The 18,604-nt window shown below is 28.8% G+C and overlaps 1 protein-coding gene across 1 annotated transcript in view; it reads left to right on the forward strand.

Annotated features, from left to right (window-relative positions):
- Window positions 1–18,604, forward strand: part of LOC142332181 (stromal interaction molecule homolog) — a 159,444-nt gene that overhangs the window by 96,674 nt on the left and 44,166 nt on the right. The window contains exons 8-11 of the mRNA XM_075378461.1: window positions 2,260–2,427; window positions 3,293–3,393; window positions 8,348–8,511; window positions 14,353–14,415. Of these exons, the coding sequence (XP_075234576.1) occupies window positions 2,260–2,427; window positions 3,293–3,393; window positions 8,348–8,511; window positions 14,353–14,415 (496 nt within the window). The remainder of the gene's footprint in view (window positions 1–2,259; window positions 2,428–3,292; window positions 3,394–8,347; window positions 8,512–14,352; window positions 14,416–18,604) is intronic.

Consider the following 18,604-nt stretch of genomic DNA (forward strand, 5'->3'; position numbering starts at 1 on the left):
GATTTCTGGGTGGGAATTATTAAGGGGGGGGGTCACTAGAAAATTAACAAGTAACCTTCTATGAGTTGGAGCATGGAATGTGAGAAGCACAAAAAAAGTTTGGTCGGGTAGAAAATTTAAAGATGGAAATGGATAGGTTAAATGTAGATGTAGTAGGAATTAGCGAGGTTCAGTGGGAAGAAGAAAATGACATTTGGCCAGGTGATTTTAGAATAACACAGCATCAAGTTCATTGTAATGAACAAGAAGATAGTGAAGAGAGTAGAGAATTTCACAATGCATAGCAATAGAACCATTGTAATCAGGATAAAATCAAAACCTAAGCCAAAATCTATAGGCCTACAAGTGCCCTTGATGATGATGAGGTGAGTGTGTATATGAAGAAATTGATGAAGAATTAAACTCATAAAAGGGAATGAAAATTTAATAATAATTGGAAATTGGAATGCAAGCATTGGAAAAGGCAAGGAAGGAAATATTTTGAGTGAATACGGGCTGGGCAAAAGTAATGAAAGAGGAGACAAAAATTAATTTAAACGTCAGGAAAAGATTTTTGAAAGTATATGTTTGGAGCATCACTTTATATGGAAGTGAAACTTGGACGATCGGAGTACCTAAGAAGAAAAGATTAGAAAGTTTTGAAATGTGGTGTTATAGGAGAAAGTTAAAAATCAGATGGGTGGATAAAGTGACTAATGAAGAGGACTGGAAAATGACATAGAGCACTGGAGTGGTCAACAGTGTGCTTTCGCCATAAAAATGTTTTACAAAATCAATTATTGTGTGGGAGGTGCACAGAAGGAGTTACAACGGCATTACAATTTAGGGTGTGTTCCATCAAAACAGACGATCAAAATGTGGATTAAAAACTTTGAAGACTGGATCGACTCTAAAATAGGAACCAACAGGACAACTGAGAAGTAATTTTACTTCGCACAATATTGAGGCTGTTCATGCTTTAGTCGTGTAGAACCACGGCATTCAGTTTGTAAACAAGCAGCTGTGGTCAGGCTGTCTTGAGAGAGTGTTCGCCAAATTCTTCATTTTGACTTAAAATTTTATCCTTATAGATCAAGAATTGAAGGAGAATGATCACCAGTTCTGTTTTGATTTCTGTCAAAAACTTATAGCAAGCATTAACAAGGACAATGAATTCCTTCAAAAGCTGTGGATGTCAGATGAGGCATATTTCCATCTCACAGGTTACGTGAACAAGCAAAACTATCCTTACTGGGCAGACAGCAACCCTGTGGAAGTTAATGAATGCCCTTTACAAGCAGCAAGGTATGCAGCAACAGTATGGTGTGCAGTTTCATATTTTGAAAATGAGGAGCAGATCACGATGAGTGTCACTTCAGATCGGAATGTTCACATGCTGCAATCTTTTTTTATAGCTGCATTGAACAATTTCCGCATCAGCACAAAGTCTGATTTCAACAGGATGGTGTGACGTCGCACACTGCAAGGCAATCGATGGCAGCTGTGAGAATTGTCTGGTAACCATGTCATCTCAAGATTCAATGACATTCCCTGGTCCCCAAGATCAACAGATTTGTCACTTTTTGAGTTTTTCTTGTGGAGTTACCTTAAGAGTGTGATCTCTAAGAGTCAGCCAAAGACACTAGGTGAATTAAAACAAGCAATTCAAGATGAAATTCGTGGTATCTCACCTGAAATGTTGCAGCAAGCAATGGGGAACCTCAACAGCAGATCGGCAAAGCACATATGCAGAGGAGAACATCTGCCTGATGTAATTTTCAAAAACTGATATTAGGTATTTTGATAATTTGGTGATTGCACGTATGTGTGTGTTTTTAATCGTAAGGTTAGGATTTTATCAATAAATTGTTCTGTTGCATTTTTCAAAACTTTTCATTCTTTTGTATCACCTAACTATCTATGGACTTTTGCTTTGATGAGATGGTTTTTTAATTTAAATCTAATCGCAATTTAATAAAAATTTTTAATGTTGAGAAATAAATGAGTGTAAGTAATTACATTCCATACATTAAATGATAATGAAAATGAAGAAATCGTGCCTATATAAAATTGTAATAATCAAATTAAAAAGTATTACAAGTCGATTTCAATAAAGTAGATCAATGTATTATGTAATGAATAGACTCACATGTGGCATGAAACCATTGTAAATTCACAACAGTTTATTGATGTAAGTGAATGAGTAATTACAAAATTACATTATGAATTATGAGAATGTATAGGTTTTATTTTGGTTTTTTTTGTTCAATTTGTTGATAGATGTTAAGATCAGAACTTCAGCGAGCTGAAGGTGAATTAGAAGATAGGTGTTGGTCACCGCCTGTCGGTTTACAACAGTGGCTTCAACTAACTCATGAAATTGAAAATAAAGCTTACATTAAAAAGAAATTAAGCGCTGAAAAACAATTACAACAGGCAAGAGAAGCTGTAAGTTATATTTTTGTTTAATATATATTTGAAATTAAAATTTTTGTAATGTCAAACCGATAAAAATTTTGTAGTAAAATGTATTTAACAAACTTCAGGTTGTTTTCACTTTTCTTTCTGATCATTCTCAGTAACTGGTGCTGATATTGTTGCACTGGTGTCAGCTGATATTATTGGTGGGGTTTTTTTTTTTGGCAACATGTAATAAGAATGCAGTTGAAAAGTGTACGCGATTTGAATTATATCTATTCATTAGGTATATCTTGTTGCATGTTTTTGTGTATTCACTGCTTCCATTAAAAACTGTATTATAATAAATTGAAGTTTGTGGTTTTTCTTATATTCAATGAAGTGTAATTGTCTAAATTAATTTATATTTATTAAAGATATTATGTAAAGTAAATTTTAAACATTTTTCTCTCCACTGCACATATCCGATTAAGTGGTTATTATATCTTTAAATTATTAAAAAAATATTACATTAATGTGACACATTGTATAAAAAATTGAGATCAAAATTCACAATTTCGTGGTGTATCATAACCTCTTAGAAGTAATTATAATGCGTCATACCAAAGAATTAACAGTAACAATACAATTAACAACAGTAAGGTAACTACTGTATTCCTGAAGAACGTTTTTAGTCTTACGATGGATATTTATTTATGCTGAGTAGAAATTCAAGTTACACATCTCTGTATCGCATATAGTATTTGTTGAAAAGTATTGAATTAATTTATAGGTAATAAATGGTCATCAAATATTACTTATATATTACAGTTATTATTATTATATGTGTGTGTGTGTATATATATAGAGGAAGAAGAAAATTGTTTTACCTTTCATTTGTTGTTTGGTTTTGTAGTGTGAGAAACTTAGGAAGAAAAGATCTAGCCTTGTTGGTGCATTTGTTTCGACGCACGGAAAAACAATAGATGATGTTGACAGGAGTATAGTGGAAGCTAGGTGAGATCAGTTTGATTTTTTATCATCATGAGTATATATATATATATATATATATATATATACTAATAGGTGTACAGTGTACATTAAGTTCCTCGACCAGTATCAGTTGTAGAGTCAGTAAGTCACTCCTGTAGTTGGTACATGTCGGTTCTAGGTTGTAAGTTGCTTCTGAAAATGATATAGTTATCTTCAAGAATAGCAAGTATCCTGGACAGAGTTTTACAGAAAATCGAGGAGATAAGTGGTTTCCCATTGTCTTCACTGAGCCAAATATACTATTTCATATCAGCATGCCCAGCTCACCAAAATGGAGGTGATATCATTTGGCCCTACAAATGATACTGTACCACAATCGCTGGTTGTATATTGAACATCATTACAGTCTTCTGCGTAAGGTGCTTTAAATGCATCACAGTTATAAGAAAGTCTGGGGACAAATTGTGTGCTCCTTTCTATCTTGAAGCGATGCACTTTTTATACCATCTCCGCTAAACAGAGTGCATTATATTTATTTTTTCGATTATATGTATTAAATTTGAGGTAAAAAGTGAACATAAAAAGAAATTATATTAAGAAGTATGTTTGATATAGTTATTATATCAATTATATCATCATATGTTATTGAATGCTTAAAAAGTTAACATGCTGTTGTATTCTTTATATGTATATCTAAGTATTTACATAGTAATTTCTGAAAGGCTTATCTGATGATGGTATTTTTAATGCAAAAATTATAAAATAAAAATGTCACATAAAATCGTAAGAAATAAATATCCCTCTATAAAACAAAAGGATTTGTATTAAATGTTAAATAGTTTTTAAATATTAAGCTTAAATGTAACTTGATTAATTATTTTTATTTTTTTTACCAGTGTAAAAAACATAATTTTTATAATTTTGGGCATTTCAAATAATGAATATGTTTTTAGCCTAAGAATCATTTATTTCTTAGCTTTACGAAATTTAGAAAAAGATATGAAAAATTGGTTGTAGAAAATGATTTATTAAGTAAATAAATTTTACTATTGTTTAAAAAATTTACATAATAAATAGAAATTAGGTGCTCGGGAGAGTTATTTTATCAATAACCCAGTAAAGTTTTCTTTTTTTTTTATTTCTTTCATCATCTAACGAGAATTTTATTTTATAGAAGTATACTTATTAGATAAAAATTGATAACATTGTTTATATTTTATGTTTTATGTTTAATATTTGGATCAAGACAGACCTCAAAGTTTGAAAATTACTGTATAAATATGTTTTAAATTATTTTTTTTACCCCTGAAGATAATGTTATGGCCAAAAGTACTCAAATTATTCTTAATTTTATCAATAAAAGATTCATTTTATTAAATAATATTAATTTATAGAAATTAATATTTTTTAGTTAATCCTTTGTTTGCCATCTGCTCAATTTAGGAGCTCAGCGGTAACCTGGGCTCGTGCCCAAATCAATTCAAATTTACGTATAACATAAAATTTGATTAAAATCAGTTCTTTTTACATTAACTTCTACTATCAGTTAAGTCAACTCTTATTACTGGTTGAATTTGCACGGGTAGTTGTCTGTGGCATCAGGACCATCTGTATTCAAACTAAAACATGTCAGCAGTAGTTGATAGCAAACAGGTACATCCTCGCAGTTATAAAAATAATGATGAGACTTGATATACTTGTTAGATATAACGTGAACTGTAAGTCCACTTTAGCTTTATTAGGTTTTTAAATTTACATTTACTATCCGTCTAACCTTTACTTTTATTATTAAATATAAAGTAAACACTTTTGTTTCTAAATAATAAATAATCTCTCATAACAAGTGGAGGTTATTCATTGTCCTTTGATCGAAAGGGATTAAATTTTTTGATTAGTACTATCTGTCTCAATCTTTGTTGCTGTTAAGCGCTTTAAAGCACTTGAGGTATAAGAGATGTGCTAGTCGTGAGTTGTATTCTCTGAGCACATCTCATTATACATTCAATCCCTGTAATGAACAAAGTAAAGGTGACACTCCTAGGGCTGAGTATGACCTGCATTTCATTCAGCTTGGTGTACTGATATTTTACAGTATATTAAGCTTGGTTAGAAAGCTATGGGAAATCGCTTTACTACTCACTTTTCTTAATAAGTCTGGCATGCGTTGCTTGTTAAGTTGAGAACAACTATAACAAAAAGCAGAGTTGGATCGTTTGTAATTGAGCTTAGGCTTGTATTCTTCCAGAGGAAAATAAATAAAGTAATACTACAGCGACCAAATTCATCCAGATTTTTACACACTATCCATTATTTTTTTTTAGTTGCATAAAAAAAGATATATAGTATTATTTGTTTCATTCAATCTTTTACTACATCTATTAAAAACATAATTTTTTATACTTTGCTATATTTAGAAACATTTACTTAGAAAGTAGTTGTATAAGGTGGTACCAAAAAAAAAACAAACTGAGAATTATTTTCTGTAGGCAATTGGGTTGGCATTGCTGTCCTCTCATGTTAGGTACGTTTACTAGGCACTCTTCCTGCTGAGTTGGCCAGGTAGCGTTCATGAGAAACTGTCATAACAGACAGAATGATTGTTTTCTTAAGCGCTTCCCAAGGCTCTCTGCAATTTCACAATGGCAAACTAAGGAACAACATGTAAACATCAAATTCTGTTTCCTATTAAAGAAAACAGCAGGAGAAATGGCTTCAGTGCTTTGAGAAGCTTATTTATTGAAAGGAAGCTCTGAGCTAGACAAAATTTTATGAGTGGTTTACCTGGGTTCAGAAGTGGCCAAATGTTACTTGAAGATGAAACCTGTTTGGATCACCCCTCAACATCCAGAATGGACAAAAATGTTTAAAAAGTATGCGATACCGTCATGTTTGATTGTTGCAGAACAGTTGATGAATCAGAGGAGATAACTGGAATTTCTTGGAGCTCATGCCAAAGAATCCTAACTGAAGATTTGAACCTGAGATGTGTCATGGCAAAGTTGTTTCCATGACTGCTTTCCGATGACCAGAGGGAAAACTGTCTGAGCGTGCCAGGAATTAAAAGAACAGACGCAAACTGAACCAGATTTTTTTGTCAAAAGTCATAACACGGGATAAATCTTGGTGTTATGACCCTGATACAAAATAGCAGTCCAGCCGGTGGAACATAGCTTTATTACCAAGACCAAAAAGAGTGCAGCAAGTGAAATCAAATGTGAGGTATATGATGGTTTGTTTTTTGATATCAGAGGTCATCACGTTGAGGTTTTTCCTCAGGGCTACATAGTGAACTAACATTACTATCTGCAAGGACTGAAGCAAATCGTGAGACATTGAGAAAAAAATGACCTGAATTATGGCAGTCGGGGGACTGCCTGGTTCATGGCCACACCTGCCCACACAGCATTGAAAGTCAACCAGTTTTTGACAAAAATAGCATGCCAACTGTTTCTTACTCCATTACTTGCCTAACCTAGCCCCCTGCAACTTCTTCTTATTCCCAAGAATGAAGACAAACTTAAAGGGAAAGCATTTTCAGGATATAGAAGAGGTTAAGAAAAAAAATCTCTGGAGACACTTAAACAGCATTAGTTAAAAAGAATGTAAAGAATGTTTCAAACAATGAAAAAACTTTAGTGCATATCATCGATTATCAAATAGTGGACAGTATTTTGAAGAGGATACATTTTTTCAAGGTGTTATCTTACATAAAAAAAATTTAAATAAATATTTCTAGTTTATTTTTTGGGTCCTCCTCTACAGTCTACAACATTGATTCTCAAACTTTTTCACCCACCAACCACATTGAGAATCAAAAATTTCTAGTGCCCCCAAAATTGTTAAACTTACCATCTTAAAAATAATAATTGCAATTGCTGTTTTTAAGGTGCGCACCTTAAAAACAGCAATTCCAATTATTGTTTTTAAACATGGCACATCCTATTTCTGAGTTGAAACATACAATTTAAAATGAGAGCAATTAAAACACATATTTAATCATATTTGGAAGTATTTTTATTAAAATTGCTTTAAAAAAATTACAGTTGTATCATAGAGACATGGGGAAAAAAGAAATTAATGCATAAGCTTTTAAATGATTTTAATGCAGTTTACTGAAAAAAATTTGTTTACCCTATGCGCTCGATGAAAAGATTGAAAAAAAGCTGTCAAATTTTTAGAACTTTTCTTTGCACTGATTTTTTTTTTAATTTGATGATTTTTGAAATCTGAAGTATACTGTCAAAAAGTAGAGTATTCAAGCTTTAATTTTTTTTTTTTTTTTATTAGTCTCTAACTCTTGGTCTCTTATAAGTCTTGGTTGCAAAGTTAAAATAGTTTGAATATAATCATTTTTTATCATAAAATATAGGTGTCCCTTTAATTTGTTGTACCAGTGTAGTGTAGTAGGTATTTAATTTTAGTTCGAAATATCAGGAAAACATAATTTTTGCCTTTGTTATCAGCTATTGTTTTCCTAGACCGCCTGAATGTCCCCAATTTTCTGTTTGCCTTCTACTGCCTCCCCTTCACCCCTAAAGGCCTCCAGCACTCATAAGGGGCCATTATCACCCACTTTGAGAACGAATAGCCTACAACTTACCTCAAAATAACGTAAAAATGTGTAAAAACGTTTGTTTGTTTTTGTATTTTGATGTATAACTGTATCTCATCTTTGGTATATTTAATATCAAGAAAAAAAATGTTATTTCATTAAGAAAGACATTTGTGTTTAATATAAAAAATTCTGTTGAGTAGGTTTTCCTTATATTTCAGCCTTACGTTTAACCATTTTTATAATGTCCTAGAAATTTCTAAAATCCGTTAACAAGATAATGATATGAAAAACATTTTTCTAATCACTTTTATAATTGTTACTGTAGTAATAGATTTATCTTATTAAAGTTCAGTGTAAAAAATTTCTGTGCTTACATTAATGGAGGTACAGTAATTTTTTTTTATTTATTTTTTTTTATTACAGGACATCATTAAATGAAGTAACACAGGAGCTGGCAGAACGTGTACATAGGTGGAAGCAAATAGAAATGATGTGTGGTTTTAATATAATTAACAATAGTGGTTTAGCTGTTTTAGAATCTGTTTTATATCGCAATGCAGCCAATGGAAGAGGCATTGGCCTTAGAGGTATGCATATTTTTGTTTTATTTTGTCCATTAGTATATGTATACATAATCATTTAACTAATTTAATTGAATTCTTGTTATAATTTAATGTTTTCTTCCTTTTATGTAGTAATCATTAGTATTCTGAGCACGATGCAGGTCATAATGTTAATAAAATCAATCGTCAATATCTGTGACTATCGCCAGTTAATCATCAGATTTCCTTCTTCATATTTTAATTTGTTTTATCATCAGGTATTCCTCGATTATTAATAAGAAAACAATTAATAAAAAGAAATTAAATGGACAATTTTTTTAATATTGCATGTTTAATACACATCACAGGAAGTGTTAAAAATATTATATTTCTGCCTTATGCTTTGTGGCAACATTTTTAACCATTGAATTACACATTTTTTCCACTAAAGTTTTCTCTCAATTTACAAAATAAACATAGTTTTCTGTAAACAGTTTGAGATGTGTTCAGATTATTTGGATTTGAAAAAGAATTGTGATTTGATAATATCCCAGAAAAAATTATAACGTATCAAATCATTTGGGATGCAGCTGTAATTCAGTTCTTTTGTATCATATACCTTCAACCAAAGTTTTGAATGGATGGGTAGCCTCTAACTTGAACATTATTAGGAGGTGTCCTATCCTATTGCAAATATAGGGGCAGTAGATGTGAAATCCATGATCAATTAATAGCTAATGACCACAAGAATAACAATATAATGAATTTATCCGTTAGATTTTTGTTGAAGAAATAAGATGCTAATTGTTTTTTGTGATCTCACACCAAACATGTACTCCACATATGTTATTCTCCTTCTTTATGGTAACAAACATATTCATCAGACCGACAAACACGCAGTTACAATGTTAATAAATAGTTTATCAAATGACAAGAATATAATTATGTAGGTCATTCAATAATTTAAAAGACAAATGACTGTAGGAAAATTATTATTTACTTAATACCAATGAAACTAATGCTACTTTTGCTGATGCTACTCAGTTTTTTAATTCCAGTAGAAAAGAATCATTAATCTTGGTGTCTGAGCCATTCTTGTATCACACTTGACAGCATGTCAAGTGTAACAATGAGCATCATTGTTACCCAACTCAATGGCATGTAAAGATTCTGGTAGAGGACAAAAAAAGAAAAATCTGTTGATGCGAGATCAGGTTTGAGAGTGGGTGCAGCATCACCCCCAACCCAACTTTTGAATAGCTTCCTGTGATTTTTAAGCAGTATTGAGGTGGGTGTTATCATGCAGAAGAATTATGACTTCTGAGAAAGGATCAGGACATTTCTTCCTTATTCACTTTATTTTGTAATTACAATAATATTCACTGTTAATTGTATATTTTCTTCTAAATAATCACAATAAATTGAGTCTTTGTAGTTCCAAAACACCATTACAATTATTTTGCCGGCTGACACTTATTTTAAATTTTCTTCCTTGTGGCCAAACTCAGATGTTTCTATTCTGTACTCTTGGCATTTGGATTTAGGCTCATAATGATGAATCTAAGTTTTATCTTAAGTTATTATCCAATTTAAAAGAGCATTATCTTCTACTAAAAACCAATGTTAAGTTTCAATTCTAATTGTTAATTCAAGGGCATTTGTGATTTTGAGTCAACCTCCTGCAACCCACCTTGAACACATTTTTCAGTATTTCAGTTCATCATTGATTATGAAATGGACAGGGTAACACTCTTATTACAAATTCCAAAAATTTCCCAAATTTTTATGCATCTATCTTTGTGAAAAAAATCATTAATGTGATTTTGCAAAACATTACTCTAAACTTCCACCAGACTTCTACTTCAATGAAAATTGGTGACAGTTGTTCTACCAGAATTAAACTGTTTAATTTACTTATAAAAATTTGTACAGTTAATACAGTTTTACCACTCTGTTTTAACAGCTACAATGAATTTTGATTAATTTTATATGTTCAGAAAATGAAAATCCTATTGCACATTCTGAAAATTTTTCAAACACATCTTACATTTTGAAATAAAAATATGTGATCAATATGTTGATGAATTACTTGAATCTTTAAAAAAAAATTATATATATGTATATAGATAGAATAATTATTACAAATTTTATACCTTTTATAATACTAGTTAATGATTTTTTTAATAATTTTTGTTATATTGTAACGTTGTGATACATTAATACTGTTTTCACAAGGAATGAGCATGGATTTTTATGAAGAATTTTATATACCTGTTGTTCAAACTTCTTCCATGGCTTTGTCGACCCGTAGTGATTTTATAAATTGTTCTCAAGAAATCAAAAACACAACCTCACAATCAAAGACAACTATTTAGTTAGTTATTAAAATAAATTAATGTCAAATAAATTTTTTTTCTATAATTCTAAATTTTGCTGATTACAGAAATAAAGATATTCAATTTTTTAAAGATTTGTTTTCATTCTTAATTATTGAATTAATCATTATATATATAATGCACTTACAGATATTCGGTTACATGGAGAAAATCTGCCTTCAATTAAAAATGTCCATTTGTTCGGCAAATTTCCCAGCTAACTGAGTTCTTTATAAATGTTTATACATATTTTTTTAATGATATAGTAAAAAGTTTATAAAATTTGTGCTATAATAAATTACTACCAATCAAAAACAAAGCATAAATAAAGTTTTTCAGTCTGAAGGTCATTCAGTTTTTTAAGATTACAGTTCCTTAACTGAACCGGTCTTAGATTATCTGACCACTAGTGAAAGTCAAGACTGTAGAGAAAATTCTGTAATGGAACAAGACTTGAAGAAGAATTTTGACACGAGGCTTGTTTAGAATAGAAATCAATGTACAGTACCTGTCATGTAACGATAAGCTTGGATGATCAGCCTGCACATCACCATTATATTATTGTTCTCTGAAACATTGACACACCATGATTAGTCATCTCTTATTAGCATAAACAACATACGTCAGGTAGTAATTGTTGCTACTCCAAGCTCCCTGTTACTTGGCAGCGACAATATAAATGATCAAAAAACTTTACAAGAGTAGGAATATGTAAGAGACAGTGCTGTCGATAAATATTGTAAACAATGATGATTGAGAGTTAAATTCTTTGGAGTAAACAAAACTGATAAAGACTTAAGAAGGAATTATTCTTTTGGCATAAAAAGCTGAAACAACCATCAAAAGCAGATCATAGATGTATTTACACTTTTTACTTTCTAATATAATGAAATGATAAATCGAAGAATTTTCATTTTAATTCATAGCATATCTAATATTTCATTAATTATAATAGAAATTGTATTTACAATGGCTTACAAGTAAACGAATAATCACTTGCTGGATTCAGTGTTGTACCAGTATTAAATAAATTCTCCATGTTAGCAACACCAACGCAAGACATCTTCTGTCTCTGCTGCTAATTACTACCATGCTGTTTATATAGTTCTGTAATGATTGTATAATTCATTGATTTGTGTTGTAAATTTATTTATTCTGGCTAGATAAATTTAGACAGTTTTTACCATTTAAAGTATATTTAAGTTTTAAAATGATTTGATATAAAACAGACATTAAGTTTTGACATAAATATTAATAAATAATTAAAAAATAGTAACAATTCTTACTGCAAAAAAACAATAAATACAGATTAATTATAAACTTTGATCTCCTGTATTCATTTTTTAGTAATAAAAAATATTGCATATCAGTGCACAGTTCTTTTAACAATAGATAATTCATGCGAAAAATATGAGTGTAGATTCTTTTAGTAAAATATATTTGCAAAATTTTACTGAACTTTTATAAAGAACTTATTTTTTGTACCACGTTGTTTAAAGATACCATTAAAAAGAATCCACTAAGTGTTTTTTATTTGTGATTTTTAAAAAATAAATTTTGATATGAAACCATGAAATCGACAAAAACATTTTCTACATAGTAATATTCTTATTTCAAAACATCTTTCTCCATGTTCCAATGATTGCATGGTAACAGGTTATTTGTTTTATTGAATGTCCTACACACCTGCATATTATTAAACAAGAAAATACTATTCAGATGATCTTTCCATTTATATTTAATGTATTTTTATACAATCACTAAAAATAAGTTGTATTTTAAATCTAAAAAATTAGTTCCTTTTAAATATGTACAATTAAAAAAAAAAATTAGACAAGTTATAGCATGTTAAAAAGTAGTTACATGATTTACAGATTTAACCGTCAAGAGAAACAAAACTAGGTTAGATTATATTAAATGAAAATTAAATAGAGATTTTATTTATTTGATAAGAGATTGCATTAGCGAGTAATATTTTGTCAGATAATATATTACATTCTTAGAATTGTTATCGGAATAGTAATCAATACATTAATTAACAGTATAATTCTTATGTGAAATAAAACTGCTTTGCTTTCTTATAGTAATAGCTGGCAATTCCATGTAGCAAACCGGCAGTTTTATAAACTGAACTTGTTCATATACTTCTGACAAAACTGTATTTTTTCACGATATTAAATAGACTGTCATAAACTATTTTTACTACAAACAGATCTGAAGACGAGTAGAATAGAAAGAAATTCATGACAGAAGTTTATTAAGTTACAAACTAGATCAGTAAGTCATATATTAAGACGTCACATTTTAGTTAATTTTGAAATGGATAAATGGTTAAAACTGTGAGAGGAAGATAAACATTGAAATTTAGAAAATATTTAACTGGTATGTTGGATGTAATAATTGTGTAGACTCTAAAAGATAACATAAAATAGATAACATAAGAAGTGAAGAACAGCATTAAACTATTGTGGTGAATGATGACTCGAATAAAATTAATTTATACTTATTACTTTTTTTAAATATTTTTAATGCTATTGAAAATAGTAATTTAAAAAAAAATTGAAACACCATATTAAAAATTTCACAAATATTAATTAAAAATGTTCAAATATTCTTTTGAAGCGTTCTTTTTAATATGAAATTGTATAAAAATTATAAACAGTTGAGATTATGACATAATTATTATAGATAGAAATACAAGGTATGAGTAAGCATTTTGTGAAATTAATGTTTTTACATCAACAGCTACAAAAAAAAAAATTGAAATATTACTGAAACTTTTCAAAAAGTTTAAAATACATCAAACAGTCTTGTTAAGGAATTATTATTATAAATTATTTTTAAAATTAAATTACATTTAATTTCATTCTATTATTTTCACTCATAGAATTGCAGTATCACCTTAATTTTTTTTTAATGTTTTTCTGTCATAATTGCAAAACAAGCCATTTTCCGACCTCTGTTTGTTATTTATTTTAATCTTTAGAATGTATTCTGGTTATCCACCTCATCCAAAACTTGCATTTTCTTCTGTTTATAAATGCACCTGTCGAGGTATGTTAAATTGTTATTCAATAACTGAAAAAAATCAATAACTGGATGTGCATTTTTTTTTTACTGTTAAACATTCATCATCAATATTTATAAAGTGATTTCTCATCAAAGTAGATAAGGTAAACTTTTTATTCATTTGAAAAATATTATTTTTAGTTTCTTTGAAATATAGCAACTGTAACCTTAGTGTTATCCAGCGGAGAGGGATTGCAGCTGTTAAGGCAGCAGCTTAATTATCTACAAGTGAAGCAAAGCTGCTTATTCGCTTCTAAAATACAAATTGATGTAATACTCGTAATTCATGTCATAATGAACAATTGAGACTACTGTTCTTTCTTTACGCTTAAATATTTAAAATTATATAAAGATGTTATATTGTTCCGGTTGCTGAATTTATTTACTTGTCTTATTATATTACATGCAGTCAGATGTTTAATTTATTCATTTTATATCGCAGGTCGTATGAGTAGCAGTCAAGATGATTTAGATGACGATGCGAGTTCATGCTCGCCATCAACAGGTAAGCGATCTTTGTTACTTACGTCTTCAACTGCTACTGATGATGAATATAATTCTGATTGTTAATTTTATTTATCTGTTTACAAAATCTTAATGTGTCATCAAAATTGTTATTAGTTTTATTTTAATTTTTTATAAGTTTATTGAATTATTATTTAATCCAAAAGAGTGTAGTACCGAGTGGTTTTGATTTTATGTATAACAGTTATATGTAATGCATTAATATATTGATTGAGTTGTATCGCATTAATTTATTGATTTTTTTACTCGCTTCTGAGTTATTGAAATGACAAAATTTTAGGTTAATCAAGAGTACTTATGTTTTAATTTATAATAATCAATTCATCTTGATACATATGTCAAGATGACTTGTTAATATACGTATTTTACTGATCGTGAAACTTAAGTAATGCTGGTTATTTTAAATAAAATAATTCTTTTAAACAGTTCAAGTTTAACTTAGTTTCCTTGTTTAAATTAGTTTTGTTATGCCATATAGTGGGCCTGGATTATACATATATATTCTGCCTCATGTATAAAGTTTTCTTGCTTATGTAGTACATTGCTGCAAATAAATTTAATGGATCAAAAAACAAAAACAGATAACATGAGCGTTTTCTTTACTCTTGGTTATTTAAATTATTTAATTGATATTTTAATTATTTAAATATTTATATTTTGTCTCCTTTCTGTTGGTGATATTAAGATGTAAAGTTATTTTAAAATATAGAATAACATATAATGTTATTATTGCCTTAATCATTAGATTTATCTTCCTTTATTTAACAAAAAATATATATAGCAACAAATTTAAATAATCATTGGCTTAGAATTTTCCTATTACATCTCCAGTAGTATTTTCTCATTTATGATCTTTAGAAAATTTATTTTTATCCTAATTTTATTTATGTTTTCCCTTTTTTATATCTTAAGTATAAATTAAATAATTTATTAAGTAGTTTGTAGGTGCATCTGAGACAATAGATTATAAAGCAGTTGTAAAGCAACTTCCTATTTTAAATTATTAGTAGCTTTACAATTTATTCAACTTATTGTTCAATTTTTGTGTAACAAATGAAAATTTGTAGCTAACAAAGTAAGAAATTGGCTATCGTGTTAAAGTAGGAATCTGTATTTCTTACAAGTCGTTATAAACATTTGGGAATTTCTACGACTGATTCATCATGAACTGCTGTGATATATCGACCACAACCCGCTGTATTCACTCTCTGGTAGATCAAAGAGTTAACTTTTGTTGCAATAAATCTCCTCATTCACTTCTTTAAGAAAAATTTCTAAATCATATGATCAGGACTCTGTGTGGGCCATTCATATTGATTACAGCCTGATCGAGCCAATAATCTGCAAACTGCTTTTTGAGACGAGCACAGATGGTTGGTACAAATTGTGGTGGAACATTAAGTCATGCATAAAGATGAAGTCGTTCAGGCCATCTTCAGTTTTTACAGTAGGCCAAATATTGTTTTATAGCACAGTAGCCACTGCCTGTGCACTAATTATGCTTCTCTACATTGTGATCTTAAGGATATATTTTTAGCTGTAAAAACAACTGGCGGTCTGTGAATGTATTTTATATGAAAATAGATCACTTTATTGCTCTTAATCATTTCAAAAAACTGGAGCTACTCGGTGTACTGACCAAGCATAATCTTCCCATATTGTATCCGATGATTATAATCTCATGCGGATTGTTCCCAGTAATATTGGAGCTTCTGAGAACAGAAGTTTTAAGTCCCTCTTCAGAACTGTTTGGGTTGAAGGACAAGGTTCCACAAGATATTTATATATCAATTTGTTAGAATTTCTGCTGAATATATTATTTTCCCTTGGATTTGATTGTTTACGTATCACTGTCACTGTCTAATATCATGTACTTATCGGCGTTGCGTACTAGAATAAAACATTCTGTTTCATTAAAATTAGTCACCGACTAGAAAAGTTGATAATAAGTTAAAACAGGAATTTACTTTAAACCATGACGTACATTCCCTCATGACATGATGAATCAGGATAGAATATTTTAAAGATAGAGAGCTATGAAGGAAGGAAAACATACTAGCTATCAAAGCAATTTTTAATTAAATGGATCTTTACTAGTCATTGCTGGTTATGTTGGGTTTTTTCAATTAGCTGTATACTTTTATCATTTCTTCTGGCTCCATCCTAAAAACATTCAGTGGCTTTAAAGTCTGTGTGAAAAATTTCCTTACTTAGTTGTGTTACAACATGAAACACATAAAATTGTGTTTGATGTTGGTTTCACGCATTGTTTTGTAATAGTTACTTTATGTTTGTATTGATAAGATGCTGAAGAATGGTGTATCGTAAAACTAAAAGTTATTGTTAAAATTTTAATATTATTTTGATCCTTGTTAGTAAAATTAATGTGGTTCTTATTTGAAAGTTTAGATTTGCGTTTTTAATAGTTGACATTTTTATTCTGTCAACTTGCAAGTATGAATTTAAGTTAAAATATGTATTTTTTGAATCTAGATTTTTAAAGGGTTTCTTTTCTAAAATTACATTTGAAAATTTAATTAAAATTTTAAGTATAAAAATGTTTACTATATAATGGACATGGAGTATAATTTTATGAAGCAATTATTGCATTTACTTTATTATGGGCAAAGGGGTATTTTATATGTAATATTGTATGCATAAATAATGTTATTTTTTAAAGAATTTTTTATCTTTAAAAGTAATTAAATGCACATTTTTACAGCAAAATTTTTGCCTCCTTTTGAATTTCTTTTTATAATTTTGTCATTTGTGTTTGTTTATTGATGTTGAAAACTAATGTATTTTTATAATTAATTGAAATAATGCGAATTTTTAATAGGAAATTTAATTACAAAAGCATGTAACGGTAGATTGCTAGTGCCTCTTTCAATTCTTGTTAATTAATGAAGTGAACTTTGTTTTTAATGTATTTCTTAATCATGGATTCTGTTTGTTTCATTTTCTAAACCTTTTCTCATTGTGCATGGGTTATATTCATCTTGATGTTTTTAATTTATTTATATTTTTTTTCTATTTTAGTTTTGATGTTTGTTTTTTAGTGAATAGTTTATGCGTGTACTTAAAATAAAATGTAAGATTATAGATTTGATTATTTTAATTATATCATGAAATTTTTTTTTATCTTTAAATGCCCAGCCTTGATGAATGAGAGTGGAATAGTATTTATAAATATAAATAATAGTAATTAAATCATGTAAACTACATATATTTTTTGCATGCTTGCTAGAATAAAACTGTGTAGCATTAGAAAAAGCCCCCTAAAAAAAGTTAACAGAAATTCATAAAATAAAACAAATTATTTTATTTTTTAATGTTGTATAAATATTAAAATATTAAGTACAATCTTAATTTTTAATATAAATCTAGTTTTATATACTTTATGATAGTCGGCATTGATAGTTGAGATAAGAGGTTTTTTTACAAGAGTTACACTGTTCTCATCATTAATGCAAAGCTATTGTTTAATCCTCTACTATGTTGGGTTTTTTATTTGCTGTTTTACCTATTCTCAGTTAAGTAAATTAACTAAAAAAAATTACAAAAGTAAGTAAAAGTTTTTTTAATCTGACTGCAGTTATTTTAATTCTTTTTCCAAACCAAGCGTTTCTGTTATTTTTGTTATTTCAAGGCATTACTTTCAAAACACCCTGTTTGCATTGGATATTTGTAGGTTTGTTTAGTATGGTTATATTTTTGTACTGTAAACAATTTAAAAAACCTAAATTAAACAACAATTTGATTATAAAGATTTTCGTTGATGCATGTATTTCAATCATTCATGTTCTATTCTGTTGATGTGTATAATAAAACCGAACAAAAAACAAAACCATTAGAAACAACTGTTAGTACCAGATTTATATAATTATAACCTGTTCTTTACAAACCTGTCGCTCTTATTTTCTATAAATATGCATACTTACTGTAATGGTTTTTATTTGTATGTATGACATTTTCAGACAAACTAACCATATAAATAGTGAACTGTATTAGTTTAGAAACATTCTTTTTTTTTGTATTAAATTCATCTCTTCAACCTTTTGTTAATTATATTTATATAAATGTAATATAATTATATTATATATAAATAATATCATATTAATACATTTAGAGGAGTAAAATAATAATAAGTTTATAAATAAAACATTTAA

Source organism: Lycorma delicatula, chromosome 11 (genome assembly GCF_047948215.1).
Source record: "Lycorma delicatula isolate Av1 chromosome 11, ASM4794821v1, whole genome shotgun sequence".
NCBI classification, from domain to species: domain Eukaryota; kingdom Metazoa; phylum Arthropoda; class Insecta; order Hemiptera; family Fulgoridae; genus Lycorma; species Lycorma delicatula.